The 21,286-nt window shown below is 43.0% G+C and overlaps 1 protein-coding gene across 19 annotated transcripts in view; it reads right to left on the bottom strand.

Annotated features, from left to right (window-relative positions):
- The window catches only part of LOC126335098 (uncharacterized), an 80,276-nt gene that overhangs the window by 12,598 nt on the left and 46,392 nt on the right, over positions 1 to 21,286 (bottom strand). For 18 of the 19 annotated variants that reach the window (XM_049998018.1, XM_049998026.1, XM_049998019.1 and 15 more), the window contains exons 4-6: positions 3,129 to 3,303; positions 786 to 1,022; positions 481 to 698 (exon numbers count right to left, since the gene is read on the bottom strand). In XM_049998018.1, the coding sequence (XP_049853975.1) occupies positions 481 to 698; positions 786 to 1,022; positions 3,129 to 3,303 (630 nt within the window). Of the gene's footprint in view, positions 1 to 480; positions 1,023 to 3,128; positions 3,304 to 21,286 lie in introns of all 19 variants that reach the window. The other variant, XM_049998014.1, reaches the window with a different exon arrangement.

Here is a 21,286-nt window from a genome sequence, read left to right as displayed (position 1 = left end):
TCACGGATATTTTCATCCTCATGTTTTCAGAACCAAACATTTGTATTCTAGATGAAAATATTCATTCTAATTATTAAAAGAATACTTCACACTTTTGTTTTCAAAATTCGGCTGAACTGTGAACAAATAATTCGCAAGCCAGATAATCTGTGCCAGGATAATGAGGAATTTACTGTAGTGCTCAATTTGTTTAGCAACTACACGAACACAACTGACTATTTACAATTTCAATATATTCGATCTGCTCAATAGCTAAGGGACTTGGTAGTATTATAGTTAATTAAGACTCACATAGATAAAAAAAATAAATTAAAAACAACGTATCCGGCATCCTAACCATCATACTACCACTCTCGACAACATTTAAACATAGTCAATAGCAGGAAGTATCTAAAAAGTTAATTTGTCATCACTTACTATTTTCGATATACCAAGAATTAGATATCTGAGCAAGACTGTTGATACTGGATACACATTTACCTGTAATAAATAAAACCACCCAATGATTTGAGGTTTGGAATGAACAAGACAAGCATGATAACCCCAACTTCTGAAGTATTTGTATCCTGTATGCGAACTTCATGCAAAGTTCTGCAACACGTATTTAGCTCCGATGGCTGGATACGGAAGAAAACATCCACATACGTTTCATTCCCATCAGCGTAGCCATCAGATATGTCACTATATAGTTCTGGTTCCTGGAAACCATCACATACTGGTGTTACGTTACTACCTACAGAAATGAGAATGTGAGCACAAAAAACATTTCTGTTCATTTCATATACCTTAAAACACAGCTGCCTTATGCCACCATCATCGACGAGCCAGGAGGACGTAGCATCGAGATAATTGAGAGTTGGGCAGTTACGGCCCAGCAATCTGAGAATCTCATTGTCACACACCGATCTAAGTATGAGTGTATGCAAATTCTGAGCCAAACCATTGCGAAGTACTCGATGGAATGACTTATTTGCAGCAGAAACTGTTTCCAAGTCACCCCCCTGCCGAGGGTCCAGGCGTACCTGGAATATAGAAGTCTCATTTTCTACTTTCTGTTTTAGTGTTATTCATGATTATAACCTGAAACACTAAAATTTTTCTTCAATTATGTAAATAACTTAGAAGTACAGATAACAATACACGAAATAGTAGAGGTGCTGAGTTGTTAACAAGTACACAAACAGGACTGAAAACTTTCCAGCATTCAAATGTGCATTCACCCACTCAAATCCACTCTTCTATGCATTGCATAAACTCATCAACGTTGGTGCCTGTATGTCACGTTCCAATCCCACCACCTGCTACCTCTCTCTTCCGCATTCCTGTATCATGCACCTGCTTTCTCCCTCAGAGCTATCAGCCACTTTAATTCAACCCTCCATGCCACCTGACACAATCCCTCAAGCCAGTGAAGCTTCATAAATGAAGTCCTGACACTGGATATTCAATTATTCAACTGGCACAATGTAGCCGTGTGTGTAAAAAGGAAAAGGGGGGGGGGGTGACCTTTAGCTTGAAAAGGAAGTGATTGAAGGCTAGCAAGTTTTCAGTCTCTTTTTTTTTTTTGGCAAGTACTATGTGTCTACTATTTGGTGAATACTTACTTTTGCTCCTAAATTATTTACAGTCTACCACAACTTTCCATGACCATATTTTTATTTCGGTGATGAGCATCAGTACTAGGTATGTGATGACAAATTGCAATACCTTGTGTCAATAAAGATTTACATTTTAAATCAAAATTAAATAAGAAGAGCTCTGCAGTATGAATGTGAGCAGACTCAAGGAAATAGAAGAAATACTATACAGTGATTGAACTATTTCCACTTTTAAACAGGAACTTGAAGAAGAGTCATCATTTTAAATATTAGTAAGTATAAGGAAACATGTCAGGTCCTCTTTGACAATGTTCTGATACAATAATCGTAATTCCGATTTGCACAGCGATGCAATTTCTATGGCATATTTTTGCACTCTTACTTGAACCATGCTTAAGATAGTTTTCTAATGATTTCTCTGCTACTTATATCACCCTGTCATAAAATGCTGAATATAATATTTTTGCATCAGCTTTACTGGTCACTCTCCATTTAGTCCTTTAATTTTTTCCACCTCTCAAAGGCTGTGGCCATCATTTTCAAAGGAAAATTTTATTTGTGGGACCATAGAAATTCCACAGCTATGGTGTTTTTATTTTATTTCTTTTATAGTAACACAAACATACATATTGATGATCACAGACCCAGAAAATAATGCACTGAGCTTACAATGTTCCTCCATATATGGCAGTTTTGCACACTTTGGATCTAGTTCTAATGAACACCTGACTGCTGAAGGACCTTCTGCAGTTCACCTTCCCATTGTTTTCTTGGTCTTCCAATTGGACGGGTACCGTCAGAATTATTCGGAGCTTCTCTAGATACTTCTATCATTTCAGTCTTCTCCGCATTAGTCCACAGTCCAATTTTACTGTCAGTCTTTCCTAAGTTCCCAACAGTTCCTGATATTTCTTTCTTTGACTCTGTTGTGGCTAGAAAGTTGTCTGTATACCTCAATAACATTGTTCTTCCATTTAATATCATCCCTTTGCTTTCTATTTTCATCTCCCCAAGTAGTTTCTCTAAGACCATATTAAAAAGCAATGGTGAAATGATATCACCTTGTCTTACACCTGTTCTGATGCTGAATTCCTTGGACAGCTCCCCTAGTGTTTCACCACGGCTTTTGTCTCCCCTGTACATACCTTCAACACGCTAATTAACTCCCTTGGTATGCCAAGTGCCCTCTGGATGATGTACATATTTAATCTGTGTATATATTCATAAGCCTTTGAGAAATCTACAAACTTTACCAGACACTAATGGCTGAATTCCCAGCACTTCACCTACATTTGTCTGGTGGTGACCCACGACTGAGCTTATTTACATTTCACTTGCCGTATTCTTCCTTAATGTGGTGTTTGTGGTACAGGTAGAAGCTGCAGAATAGTGCTACACAGAAAACTTAGAATATTGTCTGCTTGTATAACAAATATATGCTAAAACATTTAAAAATATTCAGAACAGAAAGTACAAACTGCAATTCTACATTAACCTTGTGAAGAAAAACACAATGGTATATTGACTAACCTTTACTGTCAACTCATGTAGGCCTGTTGCCCCACATTGATCTAAGCGAGTAAAAAGACCAGCACACTGCTCTGCTCTTAACCATGCATGATCATCACCTCTCGAATGATCGAGTCGTCTTGTAGTATGATCCAAAAATACACTCAGTAAGTCCATAAGAGTGTAAGCATCATTTCTGCATCAAAAAAGAAACAAGGAAAAATCTTAGCATAAAATGCATAATTTATGTTGAATGGATCTTAACTCATTTTAAGAATTTATGGATGCAAACTTTTCTGCATTTGCTTCCTCTGGCTTTTCACACTTCAAACATGAAGAATGAATTATTACAAGATTCTCTTTAACTGTTGATTTGTTACACGTGAGACTTCTTTGCGTTTTCTTTTTTGTGCCTTCATGCAAAACTTTTTACTGTTTGCTCAAATGCCTTTTTTCAGTATTTTCTCTTTTGGCCTATCTCAATATAATCTTCAATTTCTGAGATGCTGAACTTTGTGTTTAATTTTTTATATATTCTTAAATAAAGTCTCATAATTTTCACTTCAATCCATCAGTTTAATACACTGGAGAGGATCAGCTTGGATTTTGGAGAAATATGGGAACACATGAGGCAATATGAACTCTACGATGGGTCATTCCATGTCAAATCATCCAGAAATTTTAGCAAATGACACCCATCATCAAGCAAAACCTTGAAATTTTGGGTAGTGGAAGTTTACCTAGATGTATTCACATTTCCAAAATGTAAATGTTGCAAGTCAATTACTTTTTCACTTATGATAAAACGAAGTTTTATAGATTCAGGCTTTCATAGACGAGCTCCTGTACAATTTAAAACTGCAATAGTTCCTACAGTTTTTGCAGTGGAAGCTTGATTTTTTTAAGTTAAAGAGAGAGGTTTATGTTTTTATAGTCATGCTTCTTGTAGTGAATATCCACCATCTACATTTCAGAAAAAATTGTAAATAATTTCTTTTAAACAATATCCATCCATGGATATTATAATTTTTTTTAAGGTATTGCCCCCTCATAGCTACCTTCGAAAAATTTACAGTATTATTAGCAATATTCCATTATGTCACACAAAAAGAGTAAGTTTGTACAAATAATGGGAAGTGTGAATAACAATGTTACTGTAAAAGAACTACTGAAGTTGCTAATTCATGACTACCTCGTCACCACTAAATTGCTGAAGTTGGCTACACTGGATTTAGCTAGGAACAAATCATATCTGAGATCACTGTTTTATTGCCACTATGTGTATTGCATCATCCAGTTGCTTTGTTTTGAGCCATGTGTTCAATGAGCATGCAGTTCTGAGCTCTTGTAACCAAGTTGTACCCCGAGTCAATTATTGGTTAAAAATTCAATTGTTGCAGTTTTTAACTACTCATTCCAAAACAAAATTTAGTGCCCCAATGTTACACTAATAACGTGAAATACTTTTGTAATGAAACAATGGGATGAGAATGATTTTCATTATTTAATTACTTTTTAGATTACACCAATCATCTTTCGAAATTATTTACAACAAATATTGGTTTTAAGACGGAAGCAGTATGGAAAGTAAAAGTAGGCAGTGTTTTCTTGGAAAGTATCTGCAAGATTTATGTGATAATGCCCTGACTTGTGTGAATGAACTGATCAGTGAAGAACAAGAACTTTTATTATGGCGAAGCAATAGTCATCCATACTGTGATTTAAGTGTTTCATGTGTATGTGTTAAACACAGAGACAGGTACCTGTGCAGATTCTCTCTGCATAAGAAAATTTGCTGAGATCCCTTCAGGCACCATAAATGATCTGTTTCATCTGGATTGCATGAAATTAGTTTAGAAAAGGCAAAGACATTCAAAATAAGAGGCTTTAGTGTTATTCCCGGGGAGAAAATTGTGCCCAACCTGTATCAAACTTACTAATGAAAAACACAAAAGTGACAACTCATCACCAGGCTATATAAATGACAGTAATGTGAAGGTGCGAACTCCTGAAAAATCTGTGCTGAATGCCAGCTTAACTAGCTTAGGAGTATCTCCTACAAAGCAGCATTCAGTTGCTCAACATAGCTGGTATGCAGCACCCAAACGAAAATTGAATCAGCAGCTGGGGCTCTGAAAACTAAAATTTCGTATATATATCAAGTTAAGCTGGCTGCTGATCCAAGCACTATCCCTGACAGTGATTTAACAAAACTGGAAGAAAAGGCGGCAAAACATCATTATGAACTCATGGACAAAATCAAATAGAAAATTGAATATGCAAATAATCAGGAAAAAATTCAGTTACTTACTCTTGTGCCGCCAACTTGGTCTCGATAGAAAGTCAGTTCCAAATTTCAGGTTTCTAAATATTTGGTACGATGAGCAAGAGCTCCTTAAACGGAGAATGGTATTTTATCAATGGCTGAGCAGAAAAGACAAAAGACATTGCCACACGATACAGAGCAAAAAGTGATGAGTTTTTATTTAGATGACGAAAACACAAGACTAACGACTGGGAAAAAAGACAAAGTGAGCATGAGCAAAAATACCTATGAACAAAAGCATCTTGTTTAAAGCAATTTAACTGAACTGTTTTCTCTCTATAAAAAAAGTATCCTGAAGACAAAGTAGATTCTCAAAATTTGCCACCAAAACGTTAAACTACTTTTAAATTCCATTTCTATTAAAGAAACATACCAATATCTAATTAAAATAATAACTTGTGATATTAATAACCTAGCCTGTATGCTTACTCTGTGTCAAAAATGCCCCACCAGTTCATTGCTTCAAACCCACTTAGAAAATGAAATAGAAGATATGATCCTGATGAGATAGTTCAGTAAAGTCAATGGGTATCAACTGATAGAATGACTTTCAGTATTCAAATCACTTCTCTATCAGAATTCTGTGACACCCTAATTAAGAAAATTGAAAAACTTACTTCACACTCATTTCTCGATCACGCTCAAGGGCGCTCAGCTACTGAGGTCATTAGCGCCCTGTCACAATTGTAAGAGCACATAGAATCTAGTAAGACTCAAGGGAGGAACACCAGAAAGTTCTTACAAAGATGCAGATAAAATAAGTGAAAGAGTTAGATGTCTTTGGACAAGCCAGTCAAAGTAATAGAATGAAGAACACGAGCAGCTGCTCGAGCGTCATCAGCTAAAATATCCTGTAAAGTAGTTGGCAGAGACAGGACAACATGAGATTGACTAAAACGGGGACACGGCAATAAAACATGGCGGACTGTCAATTCATGGCCACAAGGGCACTGTGGGGCTGGGTCACCGTAGAGCAGGTAGCGGTGGCTAAACCGGTAATGCCCAATCCGCTACCTGATCAGAAGGACCTCTTCTCGCCGAGATGGGCGGGAGGAGGTTGTCCAAGCAGTTGGGAACGGTTTTACGGCCCGGATCTTGTTTCCTTGAAGTGATGACCAAGTATCCCACCACAATGACACAAGCCTCTTACAAACAACCCCACTAATGTCAGATGACGAGACACAATGGAAGGTTGGCCGAGGCAGGAGGACTGCAGCCTTGGCTGCAGCATCAGCAGCCTCATTCCCAGGCACTCCTACATGACCGGGAACCCACAGAAAGCTGACAGGAGAGCGATCATCAGCAAAAGAATGGAGGGACTGCTGGATCCGTTGCACCAAGGGATGGACCGGATATGGAGCTCCAAGGCTCTGAAGAGCACTGAGTGAATCAGAGCAGAGTACATACAATGAATGGCGGTGGCAGCGGGCATACTGAATGGCCTGATGGAGAGCAAAAAGCTCGGCCGTAAAGCTGGAACACTGGTCGAGGAGCCGGTATTTAAAGGTGACGGCCCCGACGACAAAGGCACAGCCGACACCATTGTCAGTTTTGGAGCCATCAGTGTAAATAAAGGTGTGACTGGCAAGTCACGCACAAAGTTTGACAAACCATGAGCAATACACTGCAGCCGGAGTACCCTCCTTCGGGAGCGAGCTGAGGTTGAGATGAATATGAACTGGAGCCTGGAGCCAAGGTGGTGTCGGGCTCTCACCCTCTCTGAAGGTGGTAGGGAGGGCAAAATCCAATTGTCGAAGCAGGCGACGAAAGCGGACTCCAGGGGGCAGCAGGGCAGACACGTACAACCCATGTGGTCGGGCATTGAAAACAGCTGGCAGGCATACCGACACAGCAGTAAGCCGCACCGGTAGGTCAATGGTAATTCGGCAGCTTCTGCATAAAGACTCTCGACGGGACTAGTGTAGGATGCTCCGGTCGCAAGACGTAACCCCCTATGGTGGATGGAGTTGAGACGGCGTAAGAGGGATGGCCGAGCAGACGAGGCTCCCATAATCCAGCTTTGATCGGACTATGGACCGATACAAGCGAAGCAGGACAGTGCGATCCACTCCCCAAGATGAACCACTAAGAACTCTGAGGACATTAAGGGAACGTGTACAATGAGCAGCCAAATAAGAGACGTGCGGAGACCAACAAAGTTTCCTGTCCAGTGTGAGCCCTAGAAACTTTGTTGTTTCCACGAATGGGAGAACAACGGGGCCGAGATGTAAGGATGGCGGAAGGAACGCTTTATATCACCAAAAGTTGATGCAAACCGTCTTCTCTTCAGAGAACCGGAAGCCATTAGCCACACTCCATGAGTATAGGCTGTCAAGACAACACTGAAGGGAGCGCTCCAGGAGGCATGTTCTCTGGGCACTGCAGTAGATCGCGAAGTCATCGACAAAAAGAGAGCCTGAGACATTAGATGGAATGCAATCCATAATTGGATTGATCGCTATGGCAAAAAGGGCTACGCTCAAGACGGAGCTCTGTGGCACTCCATTCTCCTGGAGGAAGACGTCGGACAATACGGAACCCACACGTACCCTAAACTTTCGATATGTTAAAAAGGAATCAATAAAAAGGGGCAGGCGACCGCGTAGACCCCACCTGTGCATAGTGCGGAGGACACCTCCTCTCCAACAGGTATCATAAGCCTTCTCCAAATCGAAGAACACCGCTTGGCGCTTTCGCAAAAAGTTGGTCATGATGAATGTCGACAAGGTCACAAGGTGGTCAACAGCGGAGCGGCGGCGACGAAAGCAGCATTGAACATTGGTAAGTAGCCGTCGAGATTCAAGAATCCAAACTAACCGAGCGTTAACTATGCGCTCCATCACCTTACAGACACAGCTTGTAAGAGAAATGGGGCGGTAACTAGAAGGAAGGTGTCTATCCTTCCTGGGTTTGGGTATAGGAACAACGACGGCGTCACGCCAACGCACGAGGACTTGACCTTCGGTCCAGACGCGATTGTAGGTACGAAGCAGAAAGTTTTTGCCTGCGGAGAAAGGTGTGTCAGCATCTGAACGTGAATGGCATCCGGCCCCGGAGCAGAGGACCGGGACAGTGCAAGTGCACGTTCGAGTTCCCGCATAGTAAAGGGGGCATTATAATTTTCCAGATTCAGCGAGTGGAAGGAAGGTCGCCGAGCCTCTTCTGCCTCTTTCCTGGGAAGGAAGGCAGAGTGGTAATGGGCGGAGCTTGAAACCTCCGCGAAAAAGCAGCTGAAGGCGTTGGAGACATCCACAGGATCAACAAGTACCTCATTACCTGAAGTCAGGCCAGGTACCGAGGAGTGGGCCTTAATGCCCGACAGCCGGCGCAGGCCACCCCAGACGACAGAAGAGGGAGTAAAACTGTTAAAGGAGCTAGTGAAAGAGGCCCAACAAGCTTTTTTGCTGTCTTTGATGACTCTACGGCATTGCGCTCTGAGTCGTTTGTATCCAATACAATTCGCCAACGTAGGATGGCGGCGAAAGATGCACAAAGCACGTCGTCGAGCACGGATAGGGTCTCTACAAGCCTCATTCCACCAGGGGACGGAAACGTGACGTGAAGAAGAGGTAGTACGAGGAATGGAACTTTCGACAGCATTGATGAAAACAGCCGTGAGGTATTCGACCTGACTGACACAACTGAGAAAATCGTGGTACAGAAAGGTCGCCAGGGAGGAGTAAAGTCCCCAGTCAGTTTTCGGTATGTTCCAGCTCGAAGGACGTGGGGATGGGGTGTGGTGCAGGAGACGAATGACACAGGGGAAATGGTCGCTCGAATAGGTGTCAGAAAAAATATACCATTCGAACCGACGGGCAAGAGTGGTAGAACAGATCGAGAGGTCCAAGTGGGAGTAGGTATGAGTAGAGTCCGAGAGGAAAGTCGGGGCGCCAATATTGGGGCAGACAAGATTGAGATGGTTGAAGATATCTGCCAAGAGGGAGCCCCTCTGACAGGATGCAGGACAGCCCCAAAGGGGATGATGGGCATTGAAGTCGCCAAACAATAAAAACGGCGGAGGAAGCTGAACAATCAGGTGCATCATGTCAGCCCGACTAACTGCGGATGACAATGGAGTGTAGACAGTACAAACAGAAAAAGTAAAGGCAGAAAGAGTAATACGGACAGCTATTGCTTGGAGTGGGGTGGTCAATGGGATGGAATGGTAATAGACATCGTCCCCAACGAGCAACATGACCCCACCATGAGCTGGAATACCGTCCACAGGGGTGAGGTCAGACCGCTCCGAGGTATAGTGGGTAAAAGCAATATGGTCAGTTGGGCGCAACTTGGTTTCCTGGAGACCAAGGACGAGCGGACAGTGCAGGCGGAGGAGCAGTTGTAATTCCTCCCGATTAGATTGGATACCTCTTATGTTCCAATGTAACAAAGCCATCGCTAGTCAGAAAAAAAGGGGGAACGAAACGGGTGAAGAGCTGGTCACCTCAACGGCCGCAGAGGGCTAGGTTTCGAGGGAACAACGCTACAACCGGTGGGAGGCGGATCCTGTTCCATCGAGTCGTCGCGAGCTGTGGCCGCATTCCTGGGTTGCATAGGAGGGGCAGCACCATTCGCCGACGACAGGCCAGCTGAGCACCTGGCAGCAGAGCGTCCCGGCGAAACTGAGGACGGCCGGGAGCAGCGACTCACGGACGGAGCGTCAGACGAAACGTGCCGGGGTGGAGAGGGGGATAAAGACTTCTTCTTGGAGGCCTTCTTGGAAGTCCAATGAGGCACGGGGATAGTGGGCTGGACCCGAAGAAGGTCCTCACGCGCGGTGTCCGGAACATTTCCCCGATGGACGCCTGAAAAGAGGATCGCTTCTCAGGCCGCGGAGGGGGGGGGGGGGGGGAGGGGGAGGAGGAAGGGGTGGAGGAGGGGGGGGAGGAGGAGGAGGAGGAGGAGGAGGAGGAGGAGGAGGAAGGGTGGCCCCTGGGGCAGAGGGGGCAAGGGCCGCGAGGGAGGATGATTTGGAAGGGGGACAGGATAGGGGTGAGGATACTATGGAAGGAGTGGACACGACTGAGGCAAACGAAGTTGTCAATGTCACGGGATGGAGGCGGTCATACTTCTTCCTGGCCTCAGAATAAGAGAGACGGTCCAAGGTTTTTAATTCTTGAATCTTCTTCTCCTTCTGATACGCAGGGCAGTCTAAAGATCTAGGCGAGTGGAGGCCAGGACAATTGACGCACCGAGGTGGTGGGGTGCATGTATGTTCCTCACGAAGAGCACGTCCACAATCGCCACAAAGGGGCTCAGCCTCACACCGTGACGACATGTGCCTGAAGCGCAAACACCGAAAGCAGCGCATAGGAGGCGGGACGTAAGGTCACACGTCGCACCGGTAGCACATCATCTTTACCTTCTCCGGGAGAACGTCTCCCTCAAAGGCGAGGATAAAGGCCCCGGTGTCGATGCGACGGTGTTTGGGGCCGCGCTGGACTCGCTGGACGAATTGCTCGCCTCGGCACTGCAGGTTGGCCCTGAGCTCCTCATCAGATTGCAGCAGGAAGTCCTGATGAAAAATAACCCCCTGTGTCCTATTCAGTGCCAGATGCGGGACAATGGACACTGGGATGTCCCCTAGTCGGTTGCACACCTGGAGCGCCGCCGACTGTGTGGCGGAGGTGGTCTTTATAAGAACGGACCCCGAACGCATTTTACTGAGAGCCTCGATTTCCCCGAAGATGTCCTCGATGTGCTGGACAAAGAACATGGGCTTGGAGGTGGCGAACGTCCCCCCCTTGATCCAAGAACAGCCTAAATAGCGGGGGAAGTACTTCGCCCCAAGCCGGCGGGCCTGTCCTTCCTCCCAGGGAGTGGCCAAGGGGGAAAGGCCAGGAGAACCAGAACCAGAGACAGTACCTTTCTTTTTAAAAGACTCGGCCGCAGATTGACCTGATACATGTTGACATTTCATCTGTGAAACGTCCGCCCCAATACCACCCACTCCGACCAGGGGCTCTTCCCACGGGCGCCACGCAGCTTCAGCAAGGGCCACCTGGCGGGATGACCGTTGCTGGGAGTCCTGATGACCCAAAGAGACGGGCATCTACTCCTTGGCTGACGTGGGGAGGGTGCAGCTCGGGTATTGGCAGTACGATCCCTGTGTTGTCAGGGGGCTACAACCTAGAGGGTACATGACGACCCCACCACAACGGGCTAGCTACCGTGGTGGATTTCGGGTGCCATGGAAAGTCCATCATTATCGTAGGTGCAGATGGGAACGCACTATGGGCATAACTTGTGCAACCCATCAGGCGTTTAGGCCCAATTTGAGGAATAGTGGGTGCGGTTACAACCCCGTTACAATGCTGAGTGCCAAGGTCTTAGTGCACTGAGGACCAGTGATACACCACATAAGGCGTTCTTCCCCAAAAGATTCGTACTTCTGTAGAATTTTGAAAAATGGAGGTCAAACCCCAAGGGGGACCATCACATGGAAGGCCGAAATGGTTGAAACTCCTTTTAGTCGCCTCTTACGACAGGCAGGAATACCTCAGCCTATTCTTACCCCGGACCCGCAGGGGGGTTTGCTAGTTGGGAGATCATATGAATGGATTGGAGAGAATACTGAGAAGAAGTTATAACATAAATATTAACAAAAGTAACACAAAACAGATAATGGAATTTAGTCAAATCAAACCAAATCAAGTGATTCACAAGGGATTAGATTAGGAAATTAAATGCTAAAAGTAGCAGACGAACTTTGCTGTTTTGGCAGCAGAATAACTGTTGATGGCAGTAGTAAGTCAGACTGGCAATACCAAGAGGCACTTTTGGGAAGTCTTTCCTGAACTTCAGTCTTGTACAGAAGTGAAACATTACAGATGAGAAGAGATAAGAAGTTTTTTTTTTCTCAAAACTACTCACTAAGCAGCAGCAGAACACAAATAAAAGTAGGTTATAATTAGGCAAGCTTTTGAAGACAACGGATCCTTCTTGAGGTAGAATAGTTGGTTGGTTGGTTTAAGGGGACCACACCGTGGTTCAGGCTGAAAAAAATCTATTTTTGGTTTTCATCATATTTCGATAGATTAGGGTTTTATTTAAGTACTCTGAAAACGACTTTGCCAAAAGAAATTTTTTTCGAGTATTTAAAGAGCATTTTACTACCGTGTGTGTTTATGTGCCACACCTGCTATTCTGCATGTATTTTAGATCTTTATATCCCCTACACTGCAAGTTAGGTTTCTTTTTTTTCCTCTCCCGAGTGTGTTGGCTTATCTTGGAATTCAACGGTCGATTTTCTTTTGTTTCTGCTGTTTGTAAACAACACGCTTTTAAACACACGTTAGTTTTGTTCAAGTGATGTTTGCACTGCTTGTTTACATGTGTTTTGCTGTGTTTATTGGAGATGAATAAACGTAAACACATTTTCAAGAAACGACAATTTAGAGGAAACAGGTTTAGAAAGCTTTCTGTACAAGAGGTTATGTCACCTGGCAACCATGTTTCTAATTGTAATTCTTCAACAAGTGCATCATCAAAGAAGCTCTCACTATTTCAAGATAGTTACAATGAATTTACTGTAATTGACAAGGGGTGCAGTAACATTATTAAAAAAAATTGAGAATATTATCAGATATAATTTCTAAATTTGTACAATGTAGACAAGTGTGGTGAGTCACAGAGTGTGAAAATTTGTGAGACTGCCAGTGGGAGAAAAGGCCTAGCAATTGCTTTAGATTTAATTTGCACTAAATGCTCAGCTGTGATTTCATTTATGAGTTCTTCAAAACCAGATGCAAGTGGCCCTTTTGAAATCAACACTAGATTAGTTTATGCATTATGATCCATTGGCAAGGTCATGGCTGCAGGATCCATTGGCAAGGGCTTGGCTGCAGGGAGAATATTTTGTTCAGTGATGAACTTACATCAACCTTCAAATAAATTTGAAAAACTGACTGCAATATTAGAGAAAGCTGTATGCGAGGTCAGTGAGGAAAGCATGACACTGGCTGCTAGGGAAGCAGTGGAAGAAAATGATGGATGTTCAGATATTGCAGTTGCATTAGATGGAATTTGGCAGAAAAGAGGTCATACTTCTCTGAATGGAGTAGTGACTGCCATGAGTGTAGACACTGCTAAAGGGTTAGATGTGGAGATAATGTCTAAATATTGCAAATGTTGTAAAGTCAATGAACGTAAAGAACACAACTGTGTGCCTAATTTTAGAGGAACAAGTGGTGGTATGGAAGTTCATGGAGTACAACAAATATTTCATCGCTCTGTAGAAACAAGTGGCATACAGTAGACCAAATATTTGGGCGACGGTGAAGGCATACAACAATGGGGTGAACTCTAAGCCACATGGAGATGGCATTATTAACAAAATAGAATGTGTAGGCCATGTTCAAAAACGTTTGGGAACAAGGCTGAGAAAATTTAACTGTTGAAATGAGAGGAAAAAATTTGGAAGATGGAAAATTGTTGACCGGAAAGGGTTGGTTAACTAAAACTGAAATAGAAAACTTGCAGGTATACAATGGGCAGGCAATTAGGAGAAATAAAGAAAATATGGAGGCAATGAAGAGAGGTATTTGGGCCATATCATTCCATAAATCCTCTACTGATGATACCATGTCATGGATTGTGTCCATCAGGAGAAAACTCGTGGTGCAAATATAATAGGGCTCAGGCAACTGGAGAATCTTATTCTCACCGGCATTCTCTTCCTTCTGCTGTTCTTACAGCAATTAAATCTATTTTCAGAGACTTGGCTCATCCTGACCTCCTAAGGAAATGTCTGCATGGACAGACAAAGAACCCAAATGAATGTTTCAACAGCATAATTTAACTGCCTTCCTCAAACTGTATATGTAGGCATGCATACAATGGAACTAAGAGTTCATTATGCTGTTATTACCTTCAATTGTGGCAACATTGGAAAGTGTTGGGAACTGAAAAAGCTGGGAATTAATCCTGGTGAAAATATGATCACTGGGGTGCAACATTGCGATAAAATGAGGATAGCCGATGCAGACAGGTCTGCATCTACTAAGGCCAAGAAAGCAAGTCAAACATATAGGAAGGTGAAAACGAAGCTGGAAGACCTGTTAGAGGCCAAAGAAGGGCCATCATATGAAGCAGGACAATTTTAACAGGGTGAATATGTGGACAAGGAAAAAAATTCCCGGATTTCCCGGTTAAAGATACACTTTCTCCTGGGTGGAAACATTGTTTTTCCCTGTTGATTGACAGTATATTTTCTCTTGGAACTGTATAACTTATCAATCCTTTGAATGATTATGGTTTTATACATGGACGTAGAATTTCCCGGCGCTTTAGAAAACGAAACACCTTTTGGAAAGATGTTTGATGTGCAGTAACATGTACGCTGCATATTTTCGTATTACGAAAGTATAAATTCGAATTCCACCAAACACCGCATGTTACTTTCCAAAGCATTGAAATCTAGATTGTGATGCGTAGTTGTAAGCCAGTCATAGCTCACGTCACGTAATCTCGCCAGCCAATGACAGCGGATATTCAGAGCTTCAGACACGTGGTGTAGTCAGCCAATAGCAACATCACTGTTAAGTAGCGTGAACATATGAACAGGAAAAGTTAATGGTTTAAATTAACTGTTACTACAAGAAAAACAAAGCTTTCACATATAATAATTGTCTTTAAGGCCAATACGCTGCAAGAGAGGCTAAGCTTTCACATATAATGTTGGTCTTTTATGCATGTATTACATTTTGAGATATATCACGCAAATGTGCCAGTAATTTTTTTTAATAATGACATAAAAGTGTGATCTTCTGGGCTATAAATTCTTCTAAGTGGCTCGTCATCAAAGAGCTGATTTTTAAACGAGTCCCAGATTCCCAGTGAAGTAGGCATTGATCTGATATTAAGCTTTTCAATGTGGTTTCAGGATGTAAATTTCCTTGGGTAGCAGTACTTTGTTACTTCATGTCTGGCTCTTTGTTATGGCATAATGCCATATGTGCTAGAAGATGAAAATGTACACTTTAAATGCACAGAACAGTTGAAACTAGCCAATAGTTTGAAATTAAACCCTTTGTTTCAAATATATTGACTGCCTCAGCGGAAAAGATTAACAAAAGAAAATTTCTTCAGCAAACCGATAAAAATAACTTCATTGTTCTGCATGGAAATTAATGCTTGACTGTCAGAAAGGTGGAAATAATATAAAATCTGAAACTAATAACATATTTTAGCCTTCCGTAATTATGTGAATGTATTTTAATTCACATGATAGCTCCCGGCCAAAGAAACCAATTTTGCTTTCATTTGACGCGAGTACAGTAGACAAAGAGGAAACAGCAAAATCACTAAATGTAAACACGGGTCACATGGAGAGTACCGGCTTCCCTATTGTAACTCAGACTACTGCTCTATGTATCAGATCTGTATCTACGATATTTCCGAACCAAACTGAATTTTCAAAACTACGTTCATTTTGTAGCACACATTTTTCTGAAGACTTTTATACATAAAACATACGTGTCCGAGGAACTGTAAGACATGTTATCTGACCTTATGTCTGCCTCTTCAATCGGCATTCTTCTATCGCATGTCACTGTATTTCGGTCTGTGGAATTGAAATGTGTATAGGTTGTACTGGATGCCATCAAACTATATTCAGGACAGCGTAAATTAAAATATCCTATGGTGCCTCTCCTGCTTCTAGTCGGCCGGTTTGACATCCTGCCCCTCTTTTTTCCTTCAGAAAAATTGCACTCTTTATACCCTATTAGCTAACAACTTGCTGTTTTGTGTGACATAAAATTAAGTGTAGGATTCATAAAGCCAGTAAAGAGAAGAGACAAGCAAGACAGTACACATTTCTTCAATCCTTAGCTCCTAGAATACAACATATAGATAGTAGATTAAAGCTGAAGAAACTGCAAAAAAGGTGGGAATTTAAGGAGATGGGACATGGATAAACTAAAAGAACCAGAGGTTGTACAGAGTTTCAGGGAGAGCATAAGGGAACAATTGACAGGAATGGGGGAAAGAAATACAGTAGAAGAAGAATGGGTAGCTTTGAGGGATGAAGTAGTGAAGGCAGCAGAGGATAAAGTAAGTAAAAAGACGAGGGCTGCTAGAAATCCTTGGGTAACAGAAGAAATATTGAATTTAATTGATGAAAGGAGAAAATATAAAAATGCAGTAAATGAAGAAGGCAAAAAGGAATACAAACGTCTCAAAAATGAGATCGACAGGAAGTGCAAAATGGCTAAGCAGGGATGGCTAGAGGACAAATGTAAGGATGTAGAAGCTTATCTCACTAGGGGTAAGATAGATACTGCCTGCAGGAAAATTAAAGAGACCACTTTTGTTGAAAAGAGAACCACTTGTATGAATATCAAGAGCTCAGATGGAAACCCAGTTCTAAGCGAAGAAGGAAAGGCAGAAAGGTGGAAGGAGTATATAGAAGGTTTATACCAGGGCGATGGAAGAGGATGTAGATGAAGACGAAATGGGAGATACAATACTGCGTGAAGAGTTTGACAGAGCACTGAAAGACCTGAGTCGAAACAAGGCCCCCGGAGTAGACAACATTCCATTAGAACTACTGACGGCCTTGGGAGAGCCAGTCATGACAAAACTCTACCAGCTGATGAGCAAGATGTATGAGACAGGCGAAATACCCTCAGACTTCAAGAAGAATATAATAAATCCAATCCCAAAGAAAGCAGGTGCTGAGAGATATGAAAATTACCGAACTATCAGTTTAATAAGTCACAGCTGCAAAATAATAACGCGAATTCTTTACAGACGAATGGAAAAACTGGTAGACGTGGACCTTGGGGAGGATCAGTTAGGATTCCGTAGAAATGTTGGAACACGTGAGGCAATACTGACCTTAAGACTTATCTTAAAGAAAGATTAAGAAAAGACAAACCTACGTTTCTAGCATTTGTAGACTTAGAGAAAGCTTTTGACAATGTTGACTGGAATACTCTTTTTCAAATTCTAAAGGTGGCAGGGGTAAAATACACGGAGCGAAAGGCTATTTACAATTTGTACAGAAACCAGATGGCAGTCATAAGAGTCGAGGGGCATGAAAGGGAAGCAGTGGTTGGGAAAGGAGTGAGACAGGGTTGTAGCCTCTCCCCGATGTTATTCAATCTGTATATTGAGCAAGCAGTAAAGGAAACAAAAGAAAAATTTGGAGTAGGTAATAAAATTCATGGAGAAGAAGTAAAAACTTTGAGGTTGTAATTCTGTCAGAGACGGGAAAGGACTTGGAAGAGCAGTTGAACGGAATGGACAGTGTCTTGAAAGGAGGATATAAGATGAACATCAACAAAAGCAAAACGAGGATAATGGAATGTAGTCAAATTAAATCGGGCGATGCTGAGGGAATTAGATTAGGAAATGAGACACTTAAAGTAGTAAAGGAGTTTTGTTATTTAAGGAGTAAAATAACTGATGATGGTTGAAGTAGAGAGGATATAAAATGTAGACTGGCAATGGCAAGGAAAGCGTTTCTGAAGAAGAGAAATTTGTTAACATCAAGTATAGAATTAAGTGTCAGAAAGTCGTTTCTGAAAGTATTTGTATGGAGTGTAGCCATGTATGGAAGTGAAACATGGACGATAACTAGTTTGGACAAGAAGAGAATAGAAGCTTTCGAAATGTGGTGCTACAGAAGAATACTGAAGATAAGGTGGATAGACCACGTAACTAATGAGGAGGTATTGAATAGGTTTGGGGAGAAGAGAAGTTTGTGGCACAACTTGACTAGAAGAAGGGATCTGTTGGCAGGACATGTTTTGAGGCATCAAGGGATCACAAATTTAGCATTGGAGGGCAGCGTGGAGGGTAAAAATCGTAGAGGGAGACCGAGAGATGAGTACACTAAGCAGATTCAGAAGGATGTAGGTTGCAGTAAGTACTGGGAGATGAAGCAACTTGCACAGGATAGAGTAGCATGGAGAGCTGCATCAAACCAGTCTCAGGACTGAAGACAAGAACAACAATGCCCCATTATATCAGAAACTTTCGTAGATAAATGAATGAAAATTTCAGAGACTCTGCATAACATAAAAAGCCACCTCTGGTACTACATTCATTAATATTCCCCCATTAGGAAGTTCACAAAAACTATTTTCTGCAGAAAAAACTTAATACTTTTTGTTAATAAATTTAAAAAAGTATTTCTTAAAAACTATAAAATGAATAAAATAAATTTAAGTACAGTTGACTATTACCATCATGTAACATACAGTAAAATTATTGAGGTCCTCCATCAAATAGTTTTTCAGAAATGGGTCAAATACTTGCCTAAATTAACATGGGTTAGATAGGCCGGGTGTGGTCCCCTTGAAAGGGGGGGGGGGGGGGGGGGGGCGGAGGGGGTAAGGGACCAAACTGCTTGGTCATTGGTTCCTTGTTCTGAATAAAACAATGCCACAAGGGGGAGAATGAAACAAACGGGATGTATAACACAAAGTGGAAAGAAAGGAAAGACCACAAGAATGAAAGAAAGGTAACAAACACTAAAAGGAACAAAAGAGGACAAGAAAACAACAGAGATGCAAGAAACAGAAGAGAGTAAAACAAGGAAGCAGATAACAGTGGCTGGCTGACCACGAGAATAAAAAGGAGAAGCCAGCCACTCTACAACACATTAAAACCTCAAGCCTAAAAACAGTAGGGCGGAAGACATACAGGGTCAAAGGACATGCGCTAAAACTTAGATCAAATGATAAAACCCATTCTCATGAATAAAATGTAAAACTGAAGCTGCTGTTGAGGCATTGTCACCCGACACCGAAGGTAGGGTACTGGGAAGCTTAAAACTCTGCAACAGAGCGTCTAAAAGTAAGCAGTCCAGCAAGAGGTCGACGACCGTCATTTATGAGCCACAGCGACACCGAGGTGGGTCCTCGTGACGGAGTAGGTAACCATGCGTTAGCCACGTATTGCAAATGTGGAGTCGGTACAGGACAATTGATTCACTGCGAGGGGCCAGCATGGAAGACTTCCACACATTCATAGTCTCCTTAATGACTCACATTTTGTTGTGTTTACTGTTACGCCATTCTGTCCCCCAAAGCCGAAAAACCCTGCGGCATAAGACAGAATGCAGGTCAGTTTCAGAGAATTCGATCTCCATAAGCGGTTTCAGTGGTTTCTGGGTAGCCTATTTGGCCAGCCTGTCGGCAAGTTCATTGCCTGGGATTCTGACGTGAACTGGGGTCCAGACAAACACCACCAAATGACTGGACCATTCCAGGGCATAGACGGACTCCTGGATGGTCAAAACAAAAGGATGACGAGGGGAGCACTGGTCAGTAGCTTGTAGTCTAGCAAAGGAGCCAGTAGACAGAAGAAATGACTACCTAGGGCAAGAAAGGATGTGCTCAAGAGCACGAGATATAGCCACCAGCTCTGCAAAGAATACACTGCAGCCATCGGGCGAGGAATACTGTTCAGTGTGTCCTCCATGGACACATGCGAAGCCAACGTGACCATCAGCCATTGAGCTGTCAGTGTAAACCACTACATGGCCTCGGTACATGTCAAGAATCGACAGGAAATGGCACCAGAGAGCTGCGGGTTAGCTTACTCCTTAGGGCCATGCGAAAGGTCCAGAATAATCTGCAGCCTAGGTGTACACCATGTAGGTGTACGTGAATGGACCTCAAGGAGAGGTGGTAATGGGAAGGACTCCTGTTCAGACAGAAGGGACCGTCCAGATGCGAACCGCAGTCATAAGCCCTGACCTGGGCCACCAATGCGGAAGATGTACCGCTGTGTTTGGGAAAAGGAGGTGGAAATTCAGATGCGCAGGAGAACTATAAACGTGTGCAACGTAACTGGAGAGCAGTTGTGCATGCCTAACCTTCAATGGAGGGACCCCAGCATCCACCAGGACACTGGTCACTAGACTCGTCCGAAAAGTTCTCGTCGCTGGTTGAATGCCACAGTGATGCACTGGGTCAAGTAAATGCAACGCTGAAGGCACCATCAAAACATTAACCACACTCCCATAGTCAAGGTGGGAGTCAACAAGGGCTCTGTAGAGCTGCAGCAGCGTAGAGCGAACTGCACCCCAGTTGGTGTTGCTCAGGCAGCAGAGGGCATTGTGGTGCTGTCAGCACTTCCACTTAACGCTAACGAAGGTGTGTAAGCCAAGTCAATCGGGCATTGAAAACCAGTCCTAAGAATGGATAGGTCTCCACTACAGTGAGTGGATCACCATTAAGGTAAAGTTCTGGTTCTGGATGAATGATACGACACTGACAGAAGTGCATAGCACATGACTTTGCAGCCGAAAACTGGAAACTGCGCCTTGTGGATGGCTCCCTGTAGGTGCCGCTCAGCAACACCAGTACTGATGGAGCAGTACAAAATACAGAAGTTGTCTGCACAAGAAGAAGGTGTGACGGATGGCCATACAGACCATTAATGGCCACTAAAAATAGAGATACACTCAATACAGAGCCCTGCGGGACCCCCATTCTCCTGGATATGGGGGGGGGGGGGGGGGAGACTATGGAGACATCACCTTGGACATGGAAAGTACGAAGCAACAGGAAATTTTGGATAAAAATTGGAGTGGGCCTCGGAGACCCCACTCGTATAATGTGGCAAGGATGTGATGTTGCCAGGTGGTGTCATACGCTTTTCGTAAATCAAAAAAGATGGCAGACTCTGAAGACACATGATTATCATTGGTAGAGCAGCTTACAAAGGCTGTGAGTGAGGGCGATGGGCCAATATCTATCCGTATCAAGTGGGTTTTTGCCAGGTTTGAGCACTTGTGTGATGGTGCTCTCCCGTCATTGCGATGGAAAGATGGCAACGCACCAGATCCAGATGAAGATGATGAGGAGATGTCACTTGTAGTCAGAGAGCGATGTGT

The sequence above is a fragment of the Schistocerca gregaria genome, chromosome 2 (assembly GCF_023897955.1).
Source record: "Schistocerca gregaria isolate iqSchGreg1 chromosome 2, iqSchGreg1.2, whole genome shotgun sequence".
Classification (NCBI taxonomy): domain Eukaryota; kingdom Metazoa; phylum Arthropoda; class Insecta; order Orthoptera; family Acrididae; genus Schistocerca; species Schistocerca gregaria.
Note: the sequence above shows the minus strand (reverse complement) of the source record. Positions and strands in the feature narration are given on the sequence as shown.